Source organism: Citrus sinensis, chromosome 4 (genome assembly GCF_022201045.2).
Source record: "Citrus sinensis cultivar Valencia sweet orange chromosome 4, DVS_A1.0, whole genome shotgun sequence".
NCBI lineage: Eukaryota > Viridiplantae > Streptophyta > Magnoliopsida > Sapindales > Rutaceae > Citrus > Citrus sinensis.
In genome coordinates, this window is record NC_068559.1 from 330,591 (window position 1) to 350,561 (window position 19,971).

A 19,971-nucleotide genomic window follows, 5' to 3' on the forward strand; every position below is an offset into this window, starting at 1 on the left:
AAGACAAATACACTTTGGTGATTTTTTTTTTAATTGGATAGATTTTGCATAAGAAGAATAGAAGAACATATTCTTATACCAATTAATATATTTCAAATTCACCAAATAATTAAAGAAAGGGTGGGGTTCTTTAAAGGGTAATTTTTAAAAACCTCCCCTGAGGTTTGGGCTTGTTGCAAGTAGATGGCGAGAATTGATTTATTTGTAAAAAACCCCCTACCGTCAGTTAAGTTTAACATTGACCGTTAGTTGACCGTGCAAAGACAATATTACCCTTAACAATAGTTTATAAACGAAAATAACTATAAAAAAAACCAAAATTATTAGCTATTTTACACTTTTTAAATTATTGATATTTTCTTAAAGTTCTTATAAAAAATTAAAATTAAAAAATTAAAAAATCCTCTTTAAATTATTGATATTTCCTTAAAATTCCTACAAGAAAGATAAAATTAAAAATTTAAAAATGAAATAGTCATAATCTTTACCTATGATATTGTAAATTTTTAGAATTGACAAGGATAAAATTGTCAAAAAATAGGGTTTGTGCTTTTTGCACCAATAATTTTGGTTTTTTTTTAGTTATTTTCGTTTACAAACTATTGTTGAGGGTAATATTGTCTTTCCACGGTCAACTAACGGTCAATGTTAAACTTAACTGACGGTAGGGGGTTTTTTACAAATAAATCAATTCTCGCCATCTACTTGCAACAAGTCCAAACCTCAGGGGAGGTTTTTAAAAATTACCCGTTCTTTAAACCCCTCAAATTTCTTTCCAAATCCATTTTTTAAATAAACCCATAACTAAAATTTTAAAATATTAATTTAATTTCTATTCATTTGAGAATTTCAAAAATAACCCTTCGTATAATTTCTATACATTAATATTTTTCTAATTGTTCTTGATTTGAATTAATAAAGAGACTTGACTTTGTCAAATTGAAAAACGTTTGACATCATGAAACAATAAATTTCAATTAATCATCTTCAATTAAACCTTGTTTGAATTATAAAATCAATATTCTAGGTTGGTATTTGCACGGATCATTCTTTTTGAAGGGGAGAGGAACTTGCGTGTTCCCAAATATTCGTTTAAAAAGTCACAAATCAAACGATTTACTAGTGTTTATTGTTTTACATAAACTCTAGGAATTGAAAAATTAAGAGATAGTTTCATCTTGTGACACATTTTTTTTAACCCACAGAAAATATTTTTGATATACCATGTATGCAATTACAAGAAACTATTTTATCTATAAATTTGAATTAGACTTCTCTCATCAACTATCATATTTTCAATATCAAACAAAAAAAATTCACACTAGTTTAAATAGATGGATGCTGAAATATGAAGTAATCTTGATACTAACATGTTTAAATAAGTAATTCTATCAAAGGATATTTTAGAAAAAAAATATGTTGATTAAAGATAAACTCTAGTTGGTTAGTAAACAAGTTCATTTTTTTAAATAGTATACGAGTTAAATTTGATTTTAGAACTTTTTTGTCAAAAAAATCTTACAACTAAATAAAAATAAAATTGATTTCACTAAATAAAAAAATTTGATTACTGAATAAAAAATAAATTTGATTTTACTAAATATTCGTATATTTTACTATAAAAATTGACAAGTTATAAGAGATATTTTACCTGATCAATTTAATTCGATTGAGGCATGATAGTTTTTTAATTCAATAGTAGAAAAGTTAACGGGTCGAGTATGTGGTTTTACATAAAAAGTTAAAGGGTGCATATTGATATTTGTCAAAATATTTGGGTGTACATGGAAATGAACCCTTCTAAATGTTAAAAACGGTTGCCCGTGATTAATTTCTATTCTGGCCTTTAATCCCAACCATCCAATTTCAGTCTCTAGATCCAACGAATAAAAAATGCATGGTTGTTACGTACAGTTTCTGTAACGTAGCCAGCTCCTAATTTACAACAACTTTTATATGTGATAAGCCAATGGATAAAGAGTAATGTTCCAGAACCCCCAGCATAAAAATATCTGTCCTGTCCAAATTACAGTAAAATTGTAATTTTCTTTTCTCAACACCCCCAGCTAAATGTTAATTGTTACCTATTAATCGGCCAAACGGGAAAAATCTTATACCTGCATGAGTCACGTGCGGGATTAAATTTTCTGCATTATACACGAATAAATCTGAAGCCAAGCTTTGATACATGAAAAAAATAGCTTAATTATAACAACGTTGTATTGCTGATCAAATCTGCATTTTTAAGGTACGATGAACTTTCGCAAGAAAGAAAGACTATATTTTTAATAATAAGTAACCTCTGTTATTGTGTAATTAATCTAGCATGCCTACTAAATGGCATTAAATCTTATTAGCCTAACTTATAAAACCATATGTGTATTAATCAAGTGGAATTTGTGACTGCAATGACAAATCATCAGTGAAATTTCCATGGAAGACACTGAAGCTTTGAGCAAGAACCATCCCATGTGCTTCTGCATTTACCACTTTCGCCATCGCAACACTTGCACACAATTCCAAGAGTAGCAAGCATCTTCGAATTTCCTAAACAATATAAATAAAAAAATCATGGAACTAGTATCATTACATTATTATTATCCTTTTCTAGAACACCCAAAAGCAGAAAGATAAATCAATGCATTTGCTTACCAAGTTGATGATTCTGTATTGATATTGGCCTGGCGCTGGAGCATTGATGAGGTACTGCAACAATAATCATCACCAAGAGCAGGAGAAACAGTTGAAAACGCCGAGGTTCAGCCATAATATACTTGCTTTTGTTTTGGGAAAGGATTAAATTGTATGCTTAGTTAAATCTTAAAGGAAATCATGAAAGCTTAAAAGGGCAGGTTTTGAATGATGTGATTGATGTTGTGGCTATTTATAATTGAGTAGTGGAGATCCTCTGAGGATAAGTGCTAGCCCACTTGCCACGCGTTTTCTTTCGCCTTGTTTTAAGAATTTGAAAACATATTTATGTCTCGTATGAAATTTTGGCTGCTTCCTTTTACTTTTGCATATGATATACCTTCTAGAGCACTAACATTTTCCTTTTTAAACAAAAGAAAAAAAAAATTTCTGTAAGTACACACATTCAATTCCCTGATTTAAGTTTAGAAGCACGCATATTTCAAATCAATCATTCATGATCTGAGCCTTAACGTGTACTCCGGATAACAGTTAACGACAAGTTTTGCTAGCTAGGGTATGAGTTTTTTTTTTTTTAATTCATCCCTTTGAATAATTTAATATTTACTTGTTTATATATATATATATGGGCATTCTCACTTTAATAAAATATAAATATTAGTTAAAAAAATAAATAATATAGATTTCAACACACTAATAGACAAAAAATACAGTTTTTAATATATGGAAATCTATTTTTTTTGTATTTAATAACATCTTTATTTAAACCTCACTAAAGAAGAATTATATATATATATTCAAAAGTTATAACTTAATTAAAAAAAATTGCCCCTTCAATAATTTAATATATACATGTTTAGTATTACAATTTTAATAACTTTCATGGAATTTAACAAATCTAAGATTTTGAATCAATAAAGTCTGGGAAAACTATTAAGTTGTACTATTAAACCATAAGACTTAATAGCTTTTCCAGACTTAACGCTAATAAACCATATAGATTAATATCTTTCTTAGAATTTAAAACATAAGAGATACTGATTGAGGCATACATATAATTCTTCTCTAATATGGAAGCCTTCGTTTTTTTTTTTTATACGGACATACTTTTAAATCATACGGTTTAAAAAAGTTAGTTTTTAAAATTATTAAATTACAAGACTTTATAGTTCATTAAAAAATAAACCTATTAAATTCCACAACTTAAGAGCGTGTTTGCATTAAAAAAAAAGAGTAATGATATAGTCACAAACTTTTGTACAAACTAATGTGGCATGGTAAAATTGTTGAATTAAATATCTCTTGGTCCACATGATTTATTTATATTATTCTATATTTTCATTCAATCAATGAATTAATGTCATATCAATTTGTACAAGAATTTGTGACTGACTGACTGTATCATCACTAAAAAAATAAATAAAGGCTTTTGCTCTTGAGAATGACTCTATATATATATATAATGATAATAATATAATGATATAATATATTATTATTACTATTATTATATTATTATATAATAATTATAATTATTTTAAAAAAGTTACTACATTACCAAATTCATCCTACACATGATCGTGGTCAATATTAGTAGATTGTATCATTATAATTATAATGTGAAATTGAAAACAGTAAGTCAAATTTGAAAATAAATGTTTGGTATGACTTTTTGGCTTCTTCCTTGGACTTTTTCTACAAAGAGTAATAATAAAACAAATTATAAACAAGTGGACTTACAGAGTTCAAGTAACCCATCCTTTAAGTTTAGAAGCATTCATCCATCTTTCAAATCAATCTTGTACAAGCCTTAACGTGCACTCCGGACAACGTTAATGACAAGTTTTGCTAGCTGGGCTTTTTAGTTTTTGGGTGTAAAATGGAGGATTTAAATTGCTTGAGAAATAATTTGTACTAGATAAGGTGCAGAATAATAATATGGTTACTATCTAAGCCTACAAATATGAGTAGATTGTATCATTGTGGTTTTTATTTATTTATTTATTTACTGAGCATTAATTTTATGATTAATTGCCTTGCATCAGTTTCAGGTGTCAATTGAAGTTAAAGCGGTTTACATTAAAACAAAATATTGTCAGTTTAGTTCTTAAATTCCAAATTATAAGAGAATTCAATGAACTTCAGCTACAATTGTAAAATATATAATCACTCTTTTTTCTTTTTTCTAATCCCTGAGAAGTGAGAATGTTCCATGATATGAACGTCAAAAGCAATTCTTTGACCTTAATATGAAGTTGAAGGTTCAACAGTAGCTCGTTTTATTTCTTTCGAAGAATGTTGAAGTAAATGGAGGGGATGTTTCAATGCAACTTTTATATTAAATGCAGCACTGTAGCTAGATGCATAGACTTTAACAATTTGTTTGAAGACTAAGCATATAATCTGTTGAAAAAAAACTCCTATATATGTTAACCAAAACATGAAATGAGGCCATTCAGTACCCCTTTTTGGTCAAGTAATATATCACGTTGTTTTTAATTTAAGTCATGGAAATCTGGACTTCTTTTAAGGGGACAAATTAGAAACGTGTGTATTCCAAATTCTAGGCTATTATAGTCAGATGCGGGTAATATCATAAAGGTTGCAGTTGATTTTTTGGATATCTGAATCTACATAATAAATTTAAATATAGTTTAGAATTCAATAAATTTACCTAAAAAATTAAATAAAATCCAATCATAATTTAACACCTAGAATAACATACAACAATAACATAAATTCACAAATAAAAATACACTATAAATTCACAAATAAGAATACCGCAACATAAATCAAACATAAAAAATAATATAAATCCAAGTCTAACACCACCACAATTCCACAAATAAAGTCATCACAACTCCACATAGATTCCATTTTAAACTATCACAAATGAAAACACCACCACAAATCCACATACATTTGATTTTTTTATTTAACTTATATATTTTTTAAATTTAATTTTAATTTGATAAATTAATTAATTAAAAAAATTGCATGTTTGAATATGTTTTCAAATGCATTGCATCTGGATCTGGATCTGGATCTACATGGATCTTTGATTTAACATCCGAATCCGCATTTCTTAATGTGTGGATCTAGATTTTTCTAGATCTATATCTTTCGAATCTTTGCTTTGTGCATCTAGTTCCGAATTTTTGTGCATCTAGGCGGAAACAAGATTTTTTTTTTCCATTTCTACCTGCTGGATTTTATATTTAATTAAATTACTTGTTTCATCCCTCTTGTTGAAAAGAAAATAGATTAAGTTCACATTTTTGTTCATTTACTATTCTACCACTCTTTATAGTTTTTAATGACATTTCTTGGAAGTTTAGTGCCAAAATTAAAGAGAAAAATGAAAAAAAAGGGTTTTATTCTCTTTAATTTTGGCGCTAAGGTACTTAAAAATGCCATAAAAGCTTATTAGGAGTGGTACAATAACAAATGAACAAAAAATGTAAACTTAAATCTACTTTCTTATAGTGGGAGGGATAAAATAATAATTAAAAAAATAGTGTGGTATGTAAGTGGTAAATATGAGATATAATAGGGATGAAACATGAATTCTTTCTTTTTTGAAAAAAAAAACATGTTTTAATGTATTAACAAATTAAAAAATATATTGGCTCGGTATTTTAGTGCCATCCTCACTAGAGAGAATGTATCATTATGTAAATTATAGGATTTCAATTCAAAACTAGAATCAAATAAAAAAATTCAAATTATTCTTTATATTTCAATAATGTAAAGGTTCTCAAAATTTGAAATAAGTAACTTAATTTGGGACTCAAATACTAAGACTCTCTGTTACTCTTCGATGACACATTTAAGGGAAGCAACATAGATTCTTTTTCAAAGTGTTTTTTTAATTTTAACTTAACCGAATGACAATCAAATCTCCTTTTTGCCCACGTGATTAGATTCTAATCCCAGATCTTGTTTCCTATATATCCAAATAATCTAATTTTTTTTTTTTTTTGTCTCACAACGAGACAAATAATAATGACATCGTAACTCAAATTGAAGATTCCCCTCCCAAGACAACCAAGCGCTGATCAGACTCTACGGCATTTTGACAAGAAAGGAAATTATTCAATGAAAAGTGGGTACCAAGTGGCTTTAAAGTTTACATTTCCTGACCAAGCCAGCATCTCAAACAAACCATAGTCTCCATGGAAAGCAAACTGGTCTTTGGAACTTCCAGAAAAGATGAAGATGTTCATGTGAAGAGCAGCAAGGAATCTGTTACCTACTGCTCAAAACCTTTGGAAGAAGAAAGTCGTTCCAAGCCCACGGTGTCAGAGATGTAGAAGAACAAAGGAGTCCATTTTACATGCACTTATTAGTTGCAAAGTTTCTGAAAATTTTGGAGATTAACCCCTTTTGAAGAACATGTCAGGCTTCTGGAGGGTAGCATTATGCTGTTTGGCATGCAAGAAGCAAGTCAGATATGGAGCTGATGGTTGCCATTTATTGGGCTATTTGGCACGCAAGGAACCTTCTTATCTATGAAAAAAAGAAGGAAGATTCCCGATTATTAGCTGCTAAAGCAGATGCTGTAGTGCATTCTTACAAAAAGATCCAGCTGCCACAATTACAGACATCGTTGAAGGAAAAGTCTAATGTAAATACCTAAGGGCGACGCCCCGCCAGCAGGTTGTTTTAAGATAAATGTGGATGCATCAGTTGTGGTTGAGCAGATTAGAGCTGATTTGGATGCTGTGATTAGAGATTCTAGAGCCAAAGTGATACCAGCGGCTATGCAACCTTCCGAGTTTCGGATGGAGGTAGTATATATATGAGGTTGCAGAAGCTGCAAGACTTGGGGTTGAAACTGCAGAAAGGGTGGGATGTTGGCCCTCGATCATAGAAGCTGATTCACAGGAGATTGCAGACCTGTTTTGAACAAGAAAAGTACACGAATGGAATTCTTTTAGGTTATATCTGATATGCAATCTTGTATTAGAAGGCAGCAACAAATCTCAATTCACTATACTCCAAGAGCCAGCAGTGTAATAGCTCACACGTCACAACTTAGCTAGACTAGCTTTGGACCAATCTGAAATTATATTTTGGGTGAATAACATTCCAACCCACCTTTTGTATTTTTTCACTAATTGAATGCTTAAAAGTGATACCTTATTGTAAAAAAAATAAATAAAAATCAAAATGTTACCTTTTTAACCTCAAATCTTTAAATGAAAAAACAAATGATGTTGGTGATTGTGCCTATAGAGTGATAAGGTATTCAATTTAAAAAAAAAAACAAACTTATTAGGTCAAGGAACTATCCTAATTATAAAGTTAAGTGATTATCTTATATTAATTAATATGAGATAAATGAATGTTGTCGCAAGAGAGATAAAAAAAAAAGAGGCTAGTAGTTTTCACACAACTCTAAGCAATGAAAATAAAAAAACTGATTTTTTTTTCAGCTATAATATTCATTGCATTATAATGCTCTGATAGTACTAGGTTCTGATGTTTGAGTTACATCAAGACCTAGAATCAATGGATATCAATACATCACAAGACATTACAAAGGTTGTTATAACAACCTGACACTGCAGTTTGTCTTCTTGTCTTCAGTTGCTCAGTCTCAGGGTCGGCTTTACAGTATTAGGGGCTTTAGGCGAACTTTTTCTTTTTTTTTATGAGGCCTTTTTTATTTAGTAATTTCAATACTCAATGAAACAATAAAGAACTGAAAATCCATTTCAGTTTTAATTCTTAAATTTCAACAAATAATCAAAAAGATTCTAAAAATTTTCAAAAACAAAATCTAAAATTTACCATTAGAAATTATACAAAAAGAAGCAAATGAATAAATGAGAACAATACTATTTTCAAATAGAATATTTAGAATGGTAGCACATAAAAAGTTAAAATCATGAATTGATGGTTAGATAATGGATATGGACTTTCTATTTCAAGTAACTAATTTTTTCTTTTTCTTTTTTGAATGAATTAATGCATGTAATAATCTTCATTGTCGAGAAGAGAACAAGAAATTTTTCATCTATAATTTTCTAGATTATAAGATTTTTAGTAGAAATTAAAAGGAATACTCAAAGTCAAAGATTCCAATGTTGAATAATTGAGCTTTTTTAAGAAGTTGAAAAGATAAAAAATATACTTATTTTTATTAGAAAAACTAATAATGAATAAATTAATGGTTAGAGAATATTATTAATTATATCTCTTTAACAATAAGATAACCAATTATAGGTTTTTTTATTAAAAAATAATTATTAATAATTATAGGATAATTATTAATAATTATAGGATAATTATTAATTATTATAGGATAATTATTAATTAGAGATATGTCTAATAGGCTTTTCTACCACACCTATAATTTTTTTAAAAGATTTTATTAACTAGAGAATTATTATTAATACCAAAACACTGAGGCCTTAGGTGACCGCCTTGCTCGCTTATACTTAAAGCCACCCATGCTCAGTCTTGTCTTTAACTAGTTGTAATAGCTCGCTCCTTCAACTTGATTACCATCCAATTCTGACCTTTAATGCTTCTAGCCGTCCAACGACTGATATTCAAATATCAGATGGCCTGCTTAATTCAAAGGATTCATGAGTTCCTGCCAATGCCTTCATTGAGGTATATTATCAAACAATTCTGCAACAACCTCAGACACATTTATTTTAACTAGGAGATGGAAGGATATTTCGTCGTCATGATAAATTTCTGGGGGCAAACATTAATTGAGCATGGGTGACTTTATAAGTAAAATTGTTTTCGTAGCTTAACATTAACAAAGAGAAACTATGGCTTATTCAATCCACCAAATTTTGTCTGATATTTTCTTTGACTTTAGCTTGTCCATTCTGTGGCCACCCTCCTTTACTCATCCCGTTCCAGGTCTGCTCTCTTTATTAATTATATAATTCCTATACAATTCTTGTAAGCAAATTTTATTTATTTTGTCCATTTCCGCACATTTTCCTATAACTTGTAGTTTGCAAGAAAATGTGTAATAGATCCCTTAACTTTTTCCAGGCATCAACAGTATTTAGAAGATTGATACCACACTGCTAGTAGTAATTATTTTTGTTAGGATTTTGACATATATCCTTTATCAAAATTTTAGCTAGTCTTCCCTGTATTCATTATTTTCCCTATTCTACAAGGATTTTGTCTAGTATGAGGGCTCAGTAGTTTATTACGTGTGGATCTCATGGAAATATGTGAGATATTATGTGGTAAGCTTGACTTGGTCTGTGTCATTATATGGAGCAAGTCTTAAAGAGTTTCAATTTAAAAAGACCGCTTCGTCACCAAGAAAATCAACTATATATTTGAGCAATCATTGGCTTTTGAGGAAGGGGATCCTAGTCAACCAAACAAACTCAACCATCACATGAAACTGGCATATAAAACAGATGGAAGATTAATTAAACATTCTTCATCAGACTGATCCATTTGCTTCCCACTTAAAAAAAGAATTAACAATGGAGAAATTTAAAATTTATATCTTATATATGCAATCAAGAAATTTCATATGATACTAAGCTACTAACGTAAATAATGCCTTTTTCATTGTTCTTAAAGGATTTAGGCAAGACTTCTGACTTCGATATTTATTTCATCATCATTAGATTAACCTGTACTCATAGCTAGTAGTTTTCTCTCTCTTTTTTCCCAGTAAAACTCAGTCGGGGTTTTATGCAAAATAAATTTAATCAACAATCACATTGCTTTCAGCCCTTGAACTGGTGAAATCTCGTCAAGTTCTGGTAATTTGTCGCGTCCCGGATCGTCTTCAATACGATAAATTTTGCTCCGGTCAACGGCCAATACACCTTGAACTCCTGCATGGGTGAATTTCAATTTGAGTGTGTGTATATATATATGCATAGATGGAAAATGGATAAATTAATTAAGAAAAGAAAATGACTTCATTTTCATGTGCAAAATTAATTAATAATATTAATCATACATAGAGTCTTTCTCTAGCACATTCAGGATTTTATAAATTGTAAAAAGCTCTTAAAACATTGTAATCTGATTTTTCAATTGTTTTCAATGTTGTCAGATTTTTTACAATATTGTTATACTCCAAATTTATATTATATATATATATATATATATATATATATATATGTAGGATCATACTTTGTAGCTTTTCTGCCTCATTTACAGTGAGTCTGGCTGCAAATCTTGAACCGAGGTTATTGTAACTGTTAGTGCAAATTTTGTCCCAACTTATGATGGTGAGTTCATTCTTTGGGCTGATCTTTATGGGCCTTTGTATATACTCTTCTGAGTCCGCTTCCTTAGGCAATCAAAAGGTCCTTGTCCTGTGATACTCTACAAACATAAGAAAATTATTAGAGGGCCGGCTTTGCCGGCGTATACCCTCCGACGGTCAAGTCAGTCATCGGACTTTTGAAAATATGAATTTAGAAAGAGAAAGATTAGAGGGAGAAAGTTAGCATTTTTCCCTTTTGAGTCTCTTTTTTGTCTTATCTTTTGATGTGAATGAAAGACATATTTATCGACCAAACTGATTTGACTTGGGTCCTAGTTATTTTGATGACAAATGTCATTGTTCTTGTGACATTTGACAACACTTGTCCTCTAGTGCCCATGTGGATTGACACATGGATATACAAACTTGTCTACAAATTAGAGGAATGAATGTTTTATCCTTAGGTTATTTTTACTAAGACCTTGGGATCATAAGAACCTTCAAACTTAGGAGGTTTGTCCTAGGGTAAGAGCCTAGAACCTCAGCACATTTTAAACTTTAAATCCTTACCACCTAGTTGATTTATCCTAGGTGATTTGTCTTAGGATAGGAATCTAGGACCTTGGCTCCTTTTGGGTTTTGAAACCTTGTTACTTAGGAGGATCATTCTAGGTCATTTGTCCACCACTTCGTGGGCTTAATTGGGAGGAAATCTATTAGATTGGCCTTATTTATTTGGGCCTTATTAGACTTATTTTAATTTTGGTCCAACAGTAACTGTACACAAGAGATTCAGATGGAGTGCTGTACATTCCCACATGCCATTTGAGACAACATCAGTATGGGTTAGAATCTAATGGCAATTTACAACAATTAATGAATTTAATTAAATATATGAAATTAAAACTTAGATGCCCTCAAGAACCTTGTCAAGAATTTGAAGATAAGCATTCCTTGTAGATCCTATAGAGGAGTCCAATGACACTATGTACACCTGCATTTATACATATGTATAATTGAAACGAATCAACAAGTGATCAGAACAGAGCATCATAAATTTGATGATGAACTTGCCTTTCTTAAGCCATTGTTCTCTGCATGGCACAGCAGAATGCCCAGAAATGTGAGGGTGATCGCTAATATTGGCAGCAGTAATTTTGCCATTCTGTTTCTTCTGCAGAATAGATTTTTTATATAGCCTCAATTTGCAGAAGGAGCCAGCCATTCAGGAAGGGGAAGTATTTAAAAAATTCCTTGGAAGTTATTCCATGGCTTTCTTAATAAATTTATTTGTAGCATTTATTAATGACTCGGGTTTATTTAATAAATTTTCAGTTTTTTTCCCCTCTTTCAATAAGGTTACTTTTTTTTTCCTTGTCAAACCTCCCCGAATAAATCACTGACGTTTTAATGAAACGGAGGAAAAGAATTTGCACTACCCGCAGAAATCATATACGAGATATATATAATTATTTGTTTACATTATAATTTTAGGGAGATCTCTTATTAAAATCAATATATATCACTTACTTCTTACTGTTTTTATAATATTCAAAACCCTCTAACATTTAAATTTTAAAGGAAAAAAGAGGTAAATAGGTAATTCGGTTGATAATTTATCATAAGAATATTAAATACTTTTTTATTATAAGAAAATGGTTAAATTAAAAAAAGTACAAGAAAAATATCTTCTTGTTAATTTTTTATTCACACCGAAACATGTATTTCTAATTTGTAATACTTAAATTTTTTAATTCAATTTACGTCTATATGATTTTTTAATTTATAATAAATATTAATAAAAGTGTATTTGAAGATAAGAATAATACTATAAAATTATGCCGCCAGGAGATTATTGGCTATTAAAAAATAATAAGAAGATAAGTGGAATATATTAATTTTAGTAGAAGAGAAACTGACAATCTCCCTATAATCTTATCTGAAGCCAAACTAGTGATGCAATGATAAAAAATAGTTGCAGTAAATGTTTTGTTGCACCTAAAGAACGCAAAAGCATATATAGGTTATTCATTCATATGTATAATGCATAGTCTTTGCTAGAATGTTTTTATATTTTAATTAAATGTGGATTTGAGATTTGATTACATAGCCTAGTTATAATTAATTATTATTTAAAAAAAAACATAATTGCTTCCATTGATTAGTTTATCTCCAATAGTTGAATCGAATTCCTTACATGATTACTCAATTGTTGAGAGGACAACATAATATTACTTATTTTAAATTAGGAATGGCACTAGTTTGGATCGGTTCAGTCTTGGAATAAATTGAAATTTCCTGTTCAGTTTAGTTTGGGAATTTCAAAATATCAGTTTAGAAATTTTCATTTGGTTCAATTTTGGTATTAATCCATTTAGTTTTTTTTTAAATTATAAAACACCAAGTCGAAACCAAAAAAAAAAAATAAATCAGATTTTTTCTTGAGGTTTGGGTCGGTTTGGCCCACCCCTAAACACCACGTGGCATTTTTTATTTAAAAATTATTTTTTCAAAATTTTTAGTTCAATTTTAAAATTAAAAACCAAACTAGAATATTTGATTTTATACTTACTTAGAATATTTAGTTTTTTCTAAGAAAAAATCAACCCTAAAAATCGAACCGATAATTTTTTTGATCCGGTTCAGTTCTCTCACCCCTATTTTAAATCATTCCAAAAGTGCAGCGTATATTTTTACTTGAACAAGATTTCAAAAGTGGCCATGTTTCTAAAAATTGTAATCAAGCGGGTGATGCTTTAAGTAAATATACTCTTAATTGTTATGATTGTAAATTAATTTTATGAGGTGCCACGTGAAAATTATTTATATTAACTTTTGGCTTCTTCCTTCTTTTTTGTCCTTATTTAATTCTTATTAAGTTTATCGACTACCAATCTAACATGGTCTGAATTGGTGGAAGTGGAAATACCCATTTCTTGCTTGTTTAATGTTAACAATTTAACCAAGATTCATTCACTTGATGCGAGATTAATCGTGTTCACTTTATTTCTTTAATATTACATATGTATATAAAATTATATTTGTTACATGTGGTGACTGTAAGACAACTTTCATGATCAGACTATGTGATCCATTAGCTTCTGGGTAAAGTAAAACGACAAGCATTCGATAAATTTAATTTTGCTACCGTTTAAAACAATAAAACCCGGCCCCAGTTATTTATTACATGAACAATTAAATTGCTTGCAGGTCACGCGTCGGCTGTAACTGGTAGGGATGGGTGTTTGGATCGGGTTAACCCGAACCTAACTGAACCCAAAATAGTATTTTCCTGGAAATAAAAAAGAGGCAACAAATTCAATATCATAGCAGTTTTTTGTCTGTAAAACTAATACCAAACATGGTAAATAAAATGCTGATCTCAATATCATGGTAATTTTATAGACTTGAAAGGGTAAAGTTCTTTGCTCCAGTCTGTTTTCTTGGAAGGGAAAAAGGGACTCCATTGCTTTCTTATTCAATAAATTGAAGAAATTTCAAAGTCGTCACCACAGTTTGCAATTAAAAAACAAAAAGCAAAATCTAGTTAATCATTTGTGGGTGGAGCTACAAAGGCAACAACGGGGCTTCTCACATGATGCACACCATCATCCCAAACCAAAGAAGCAGAGATCATATTCACTGATTTCCCCACGTTTGCTGTAACTGTCACAACAAATGACTGCTTCTGATAAAGAGACTTGAAATAAAGGACACTTGGTTGAACTTTGATCATAAGTCCAGGCCGAGTGTACACAACTGCCCTGTAAGTTGACACAGCTGACCCAACATTTGTGACCGTTCTATGGAAGACTTGAGTTGTGTTATTTCCAGGCTTGGTTGATAAAGCAAAAGAAGGATAGTTTAAATCCCACACAGTTGCATTTGTTGAATTGGAACAACTCCTATTATCCCCAGTAACAAGACTTAGATTTTTGTCACTGTACCCTTGTCCGCATAGAAATTTCACATAATCAAGCTCCCCAGCATCGTATACTAGACCCGGGTTAACAGCCATTGAAGGATTTAAATGACCGGATCCGTATGCAAACTCTGCATCGGAATTAGCTTCAACGCTCATGGGGGTAGCTGCAATTTACAATAGTTGTATTCTTGAAGATTATTAATTCAGTGCTAATTTTTAATTTGGGTACAATTTCTGATTGCAAATTGCAACATTACCTGTTGTCATTAGAGCAGATTTAATAGCAGCAGGTGACCATGAAGGATAGAATGACTTAACGTAGGCTGCTGCGGCAGTTGCGTGTGGGCAAGACATGGATGTGCCTGAAATTATGTTGAAAGGAGATATTCTTGGATCACCTTCCGATGGACTCGATGCTTGTGTCCACGATGCTAAAATGTCCACTCCCGGAGCTGTTAGATCAGGCTGCACAAAAACAGAAGTCAAAATTAAGAAACAGATGGGGCGCATTAAATAAAGTGGAGAAATTTTTTCCAATTTTTACCTTCAAAATATCATTCGTAATCGGGTTAGGCCCTCTTGATGAAAATGAAACCACAACTGGAGCAAATTCATTCGTTTCTGCAGTACTTTTCAATATTGTGGCTGTTGGTATACTGTTGATTTTCAACAAGAATGCAACTCTGTCAATAGGCATTTACCAGGTAGCTAGAATTGACAGAGAATTGATTCAGATAGGTACCTAGTTGAGTTTAAGTAGCTTGCAATCTTAATTCCATCATACAAATCCAAATAAGAATTAGGCAAAGGAAAGCTGTAGGCAACATCCCTATCATCATTTCCTTGCATTACGCTACCAACTGCTCTTGCAGTTGCTGCTCCAAATCCATCGTTCAACTCATCGCATAGAACAATTTTCCCTTGCACCAACTTCTCATCCAAGGAGCCTAGTGAGCAGAACCTGCAGCAATCATAACGAATTTACAATTTGGAAACATCAATTAGCACTTGCATTCCACATTTTCTTTCTTAATACCTAGAATTGGATCCTTGGTAACCTCCTGTTCTGTTTGGAGCATCTCCTCCATAGATGAGAGGAAACATTTTTCCCTTGTAGTCAATTGTGTTTATAGAAATTCCCTGCATATGGGAAAAAGGTTCAAGACCTTAGGTTTATGTTCACAATTTCAAGGTCTAATGCACTTTGAAATTGAACTCACCTCATAAACTTCACCATTACCCAACTTAACTCTAGTCACAAACTTTCTATCAACAGTGCTAGCAGCAACAGAGAGAGTCCAAGGTGCAACATTTGCGAGTGATGCAGCATCAGGACCCGAATTACCAGCAGAATTGGAGGTAAGGATACCCTTTTTCATTGCATGGAAAGATCCAATAGCAATTGTATCTTCAAAATAATTGACAGCAGAAAAACTACCAACCGAAATTGAGATTATATCAACACCATCAGCAATTGCATCATCAAATGCTGCGAGGATATCGGCATCTGCGCAACCATCAAACCAACAAATCTTGTATACAGCAATGCGGGCAGATGGAACCCCTCCAATAGCTGTGCCAAAACCAATGCCAAATAGACTTGCCTTGCTGACCAAGCCACCTGCTGCCGTTGATGAAGTATGAGTCCCATGGCCTTCTGAATCTCTTGGAGACTTGAAATCAAATGGACTAAATTTTTTATCACTTCTGTAGAATTTAGCTCCAATGATTTTGCTGTAAAGAGTGGCAACAACTTTTTCAGAATCAATTGCACTCCAAGCCCTTTCATACGTGTGCGTAAGTGTGTGCTTTCTTGTGTTTTAAGCTACTTACTTGTTACAAGTGAAGTTTGAAGATGTTTGGCAAGAACCCTTCCATTTTTTTGGAGGAGGACCAAAATTTTCATCGCTGAAACTTTGAGATTCTGGCCAAATTCCTGTGTCAAGCATTCCAACAATGATGTCACTTTCGGTTGTTGCTCTTTTCACGTGCTCGGAGAAACCCATGAAGTCCCATGATCTTGTTGTGTGAAGTTGCTTCTTTCCATTAGGGAAAACTGACATTACTCCTTGCATGCCTGAAAATCAAATGCTACTGTTTTGATAGAGGAATCTAGGAAAATTACGGACAAAGTCTAGAACTAGGGTTCATTTACAAAAGAGGCCAACTCGCCAAGTTGCCGTTGTTCTTACTTTAGAAGCAGCATTGGTTTTTTGGACATAAATGCCCGATATTTTTAACTCTGTATATTTATTATATATATACTCTTTATTTTTATTTTTTTAAAGTTGGCTTTAATTTTCTTAGGATTTTGTGATTTCTGAACCTCACTGATATAAGCTGTGTGATATTAGATATCATGTGCCAAACCTTTGAGCCTCTGAGCCTCATCGTGGGTCAGCTTGGCAACAAACCCATTGAAGCTTCTGTGGTAGCTGTGGAGTAAATGATCTGATGCGCTTCTGTTGAATGCAGCATAGTGACAAATTTTAGTTACAAATTTATGGAGATTATAATTCAATTAATGAATGGCAATTATATTTTATAATGCATGTTCCCTTGAAGACAGAAGACCATTTGAAAGTGCTGTATACGTTTATGTTCTTTGGTGTCGTGTTGTATTTACATGCTCGAAAATTAAGATTAAATAACCTTCCAAGAACTTGATGTAGCATGCTGGTGTGAAAAGATGTTGCAGAGAATTTGCCAGTGGGGCGGTCACCCATGTACACAATATATTCCTGCATTAAATGAGAGATTTTATCACAAATGATAAATTTGTATTTCCATAAAAATGAAATAAAATAAAATAAAATAATGATATTTGACCCCTCAAATTGTCTCACCAGCCTCATTTTTTAATTTATTCTAAGATTTTCTTTAATTTAAATTTACAATTTGATCCGAAGTTAATATTCAATTTAAATTATGAATTAAAAAAAAAAGAGAGATGATCTATTGAGAGCATGAGAGAGAAGATTTTTTTTTAATAAAGACGAGTTTTAAGATAAATAATATTAATTAAAAAATAAAAATTAATGAGATGAAATGAGATATTAAATATCACTACTAAACAAAAAAAAAAAAAATTAATGGCCTTTAGGAGCCCAATTTCATTAAATCAAGTAAACTCAGCTCACTTCATTTGTGGCCAGCGCTAGCCCAATCAATGAGCCAATGCCGAGCCACACCGTTATTCATTGTAAGCCCAGTGAAAATGAAGAATAACGTTTTCCATTAGAGTGAAACTTTTACCACCATTCTGAAATTCTCATAAAACCCCTTTTTTTCGAAATTTACAATTTTATCCCTAATTAAGCTTAAAATGTTATAAATTTTAGTTAAACCCTATCACTCTTATCGATCAATATATGATTCTTGAAGGCATGCCTAACTTAGTTAAACTCCTCCATTTTTTGTGGTTATTCTTTATTTTGTTATACTTTGTTGGCAAACGCCTGTTAAAAAGGTTGAAGGAAATTGAAAGTGATTCTCTCAAGGCATGATTTGCAAATTTAATCTGGTGAAAAAGTTATGTTACAAAAGAATTTCGTTCTTACTGGAGAAATAAAAATACATGGTTATTTGTAGAATTAAGGTGGGTGTTGTTAAGAGTAGTGTAATTTATGTATATAACTATATATTTAATGGGGTGCTTTTAGAAATGGTGTTTTAAGAAGTTTTCAAAGAGGTGTCAATAGTTCGGATTCTTTCTATTAATTTATAAGTATCTTGACAAAGGATTAAGATTCCCTCATAATGTGAATTACTCATGAGAAAAAATTAGTGGTTAATAAATAAAAATATAAAAATAGATAAATTCTAATCATATATTATTATTAAAAGACATATGACGTAACATTTCTGAAAACTCAAGAGAACTTGAGTAAGGAGAAAATCCTTACTCTTTGTCAAAACCTAAAGCACTTTGTAAGATACAACACTTGTAATAACAATGGAATAATAAAGAATACCTTTCGGTCATCAACCAGTGCGCCATTGCAGCAGACAAGCAAAGTAAAAGAGAAGCAAAGTAGCAGAAGGAATGGAAGAAAAGTTTTGCTTGCCATTTTAGGTTCTCTTAAGATCTGCAGGTTACAATTAATGAATATTAACTTATGCACTAACCAAAGAAATGAAGTTCGTATTATATATATATAAGTCAAGGTTCGCGTATATCACATCAAAACCCCTATTGTGAAGCTCGCCAACAAAGCCGGTCCGTACATTAGCCGGCATTGTCATCTAAAAATTTTGTGTTTTAAAGCAAATTTCAAAATCAATTTCATCATAAACCTACACATCCTTGCTAATTGACAAAAAGGGAAAAAAAAAAAAATTCGTACTTCGGGTAACATAGCATATTGGATGTACAAATTTCCTTTCTCCAAAACTTCTGTTTCCATCCTATTGTTTCATAAGTGAACATCCAAAGTCCAAACTCCATTCCTTTTATTTGGTTTCGAAAAAAAAGATAGTAATATACTGTAACATATACAAAGACTATTGCATTATGAACTTAGATCTAGTATTGACCTAAGATATGTACTAATCTTTGAAGATCTTGTGCCAATAAGCACCAATCACATTAGTGTAAAAAGTTAAGCACTGACTTTGAATTCAAAACATTGTCTACCAGAATTAATGTATAATATAATGTTGTTTATCTGCATCAAAATATACAACATTAAGCAGTAAAAGAGGATCTATTTGTCCTTTAGAAAAATAGTAAGAGTTTAACGATATATTTTTAAAAAGGCCTGTCTAGTTATTCATTGAGTTAAATGTTAAGAGTTTGGGTGTCATTTTTCATCTTAAAAAATATTAATAATATATTAACAATTAATTAATTGAAGAGTTCTTCTTTCAAAAAAGTTATTCCCTTAATTATTGCTTCTAATGTAACTTTTAAGTGACGAGTATTTCATGTTTTAGAATACCAATTTAAGACCAAATTAACCATGCTAATTCACAAAGGAGAATTGTTAATTATCGCTATTTATTTTAATTTTTATTGATTATATACTGTAAAAATCGTCACAGTTTATTTCCTATGTGCACAGCCACAGGACTATATTGTTGAGAATCAAATAAAACGACATTGAATGAAGTTTTCAAAGACGTAATCCGCACTTGTCAAAGGGATAATCTGCACTTGTCAAAGATACGATCCACGTCGAAC

The 19,971-nt window shown here is 31.1% G+C and overlaps 1 protein-coding gene and 1 long non-coding RNA gene across 2 annotated transcripts; both read right to left on the reverse strand.

The window, feature by feature from the left end:
* Nucleotides 1–2,310: 2,310 nt before the first annotated feature.
* LOC102613003 (uncharacterized) lies at nucleotides 2,311–2,939 on the reverse strand. The gene is made up of 2 exons (XR_371495.4): nucleotides 2,653–2,939; nucleotides 2,311–2,547 (listed from the first exon to the last, which is right to left on the reverse strand). It is a non-coding gene; the product is annotated as an uncharacterized LOC102613003 (long non-coding RNA).
* Nucleotides 2,940–14,293: 11,354 nt separating this feature from the next.
* LOC102621997 (cucumisin-like) lies at nucleotides 14,294–18,972 on the reverse strand. Its single transcript, XM_025101440.2, has 10 exons — nucleotides 18,764–18,972; nucleotides 17,442–17,530; nucleotides 17,160–17,251; nucleotides 16,623–16,866; nucleotides 16,010–16,523; nucleotides 15,826–15,929; nucleotides 15,532–15,750; nucleotides 15,334–15,445; nucleotides 15,047–15,254; nucleotides 14,294–14,953 (listed from the first exon to the last, which is right to left on the reverse strand). The coding sequence occupies exons 1-10, from the start codon at nucleotides 18,857–18,859 to the stop codon at nucleotides 14,412–14,414; spliced, it is 2,220 nt and encodes a 739-aa protein (XP_024957208.1). The 5' UTR covers nucleotides 18,860–18,972; the 3' UTR covers nucleotides 14,294–14,411.
* Nucleotides 18,973–19,971: the final 999 nt, after the last annotated feature.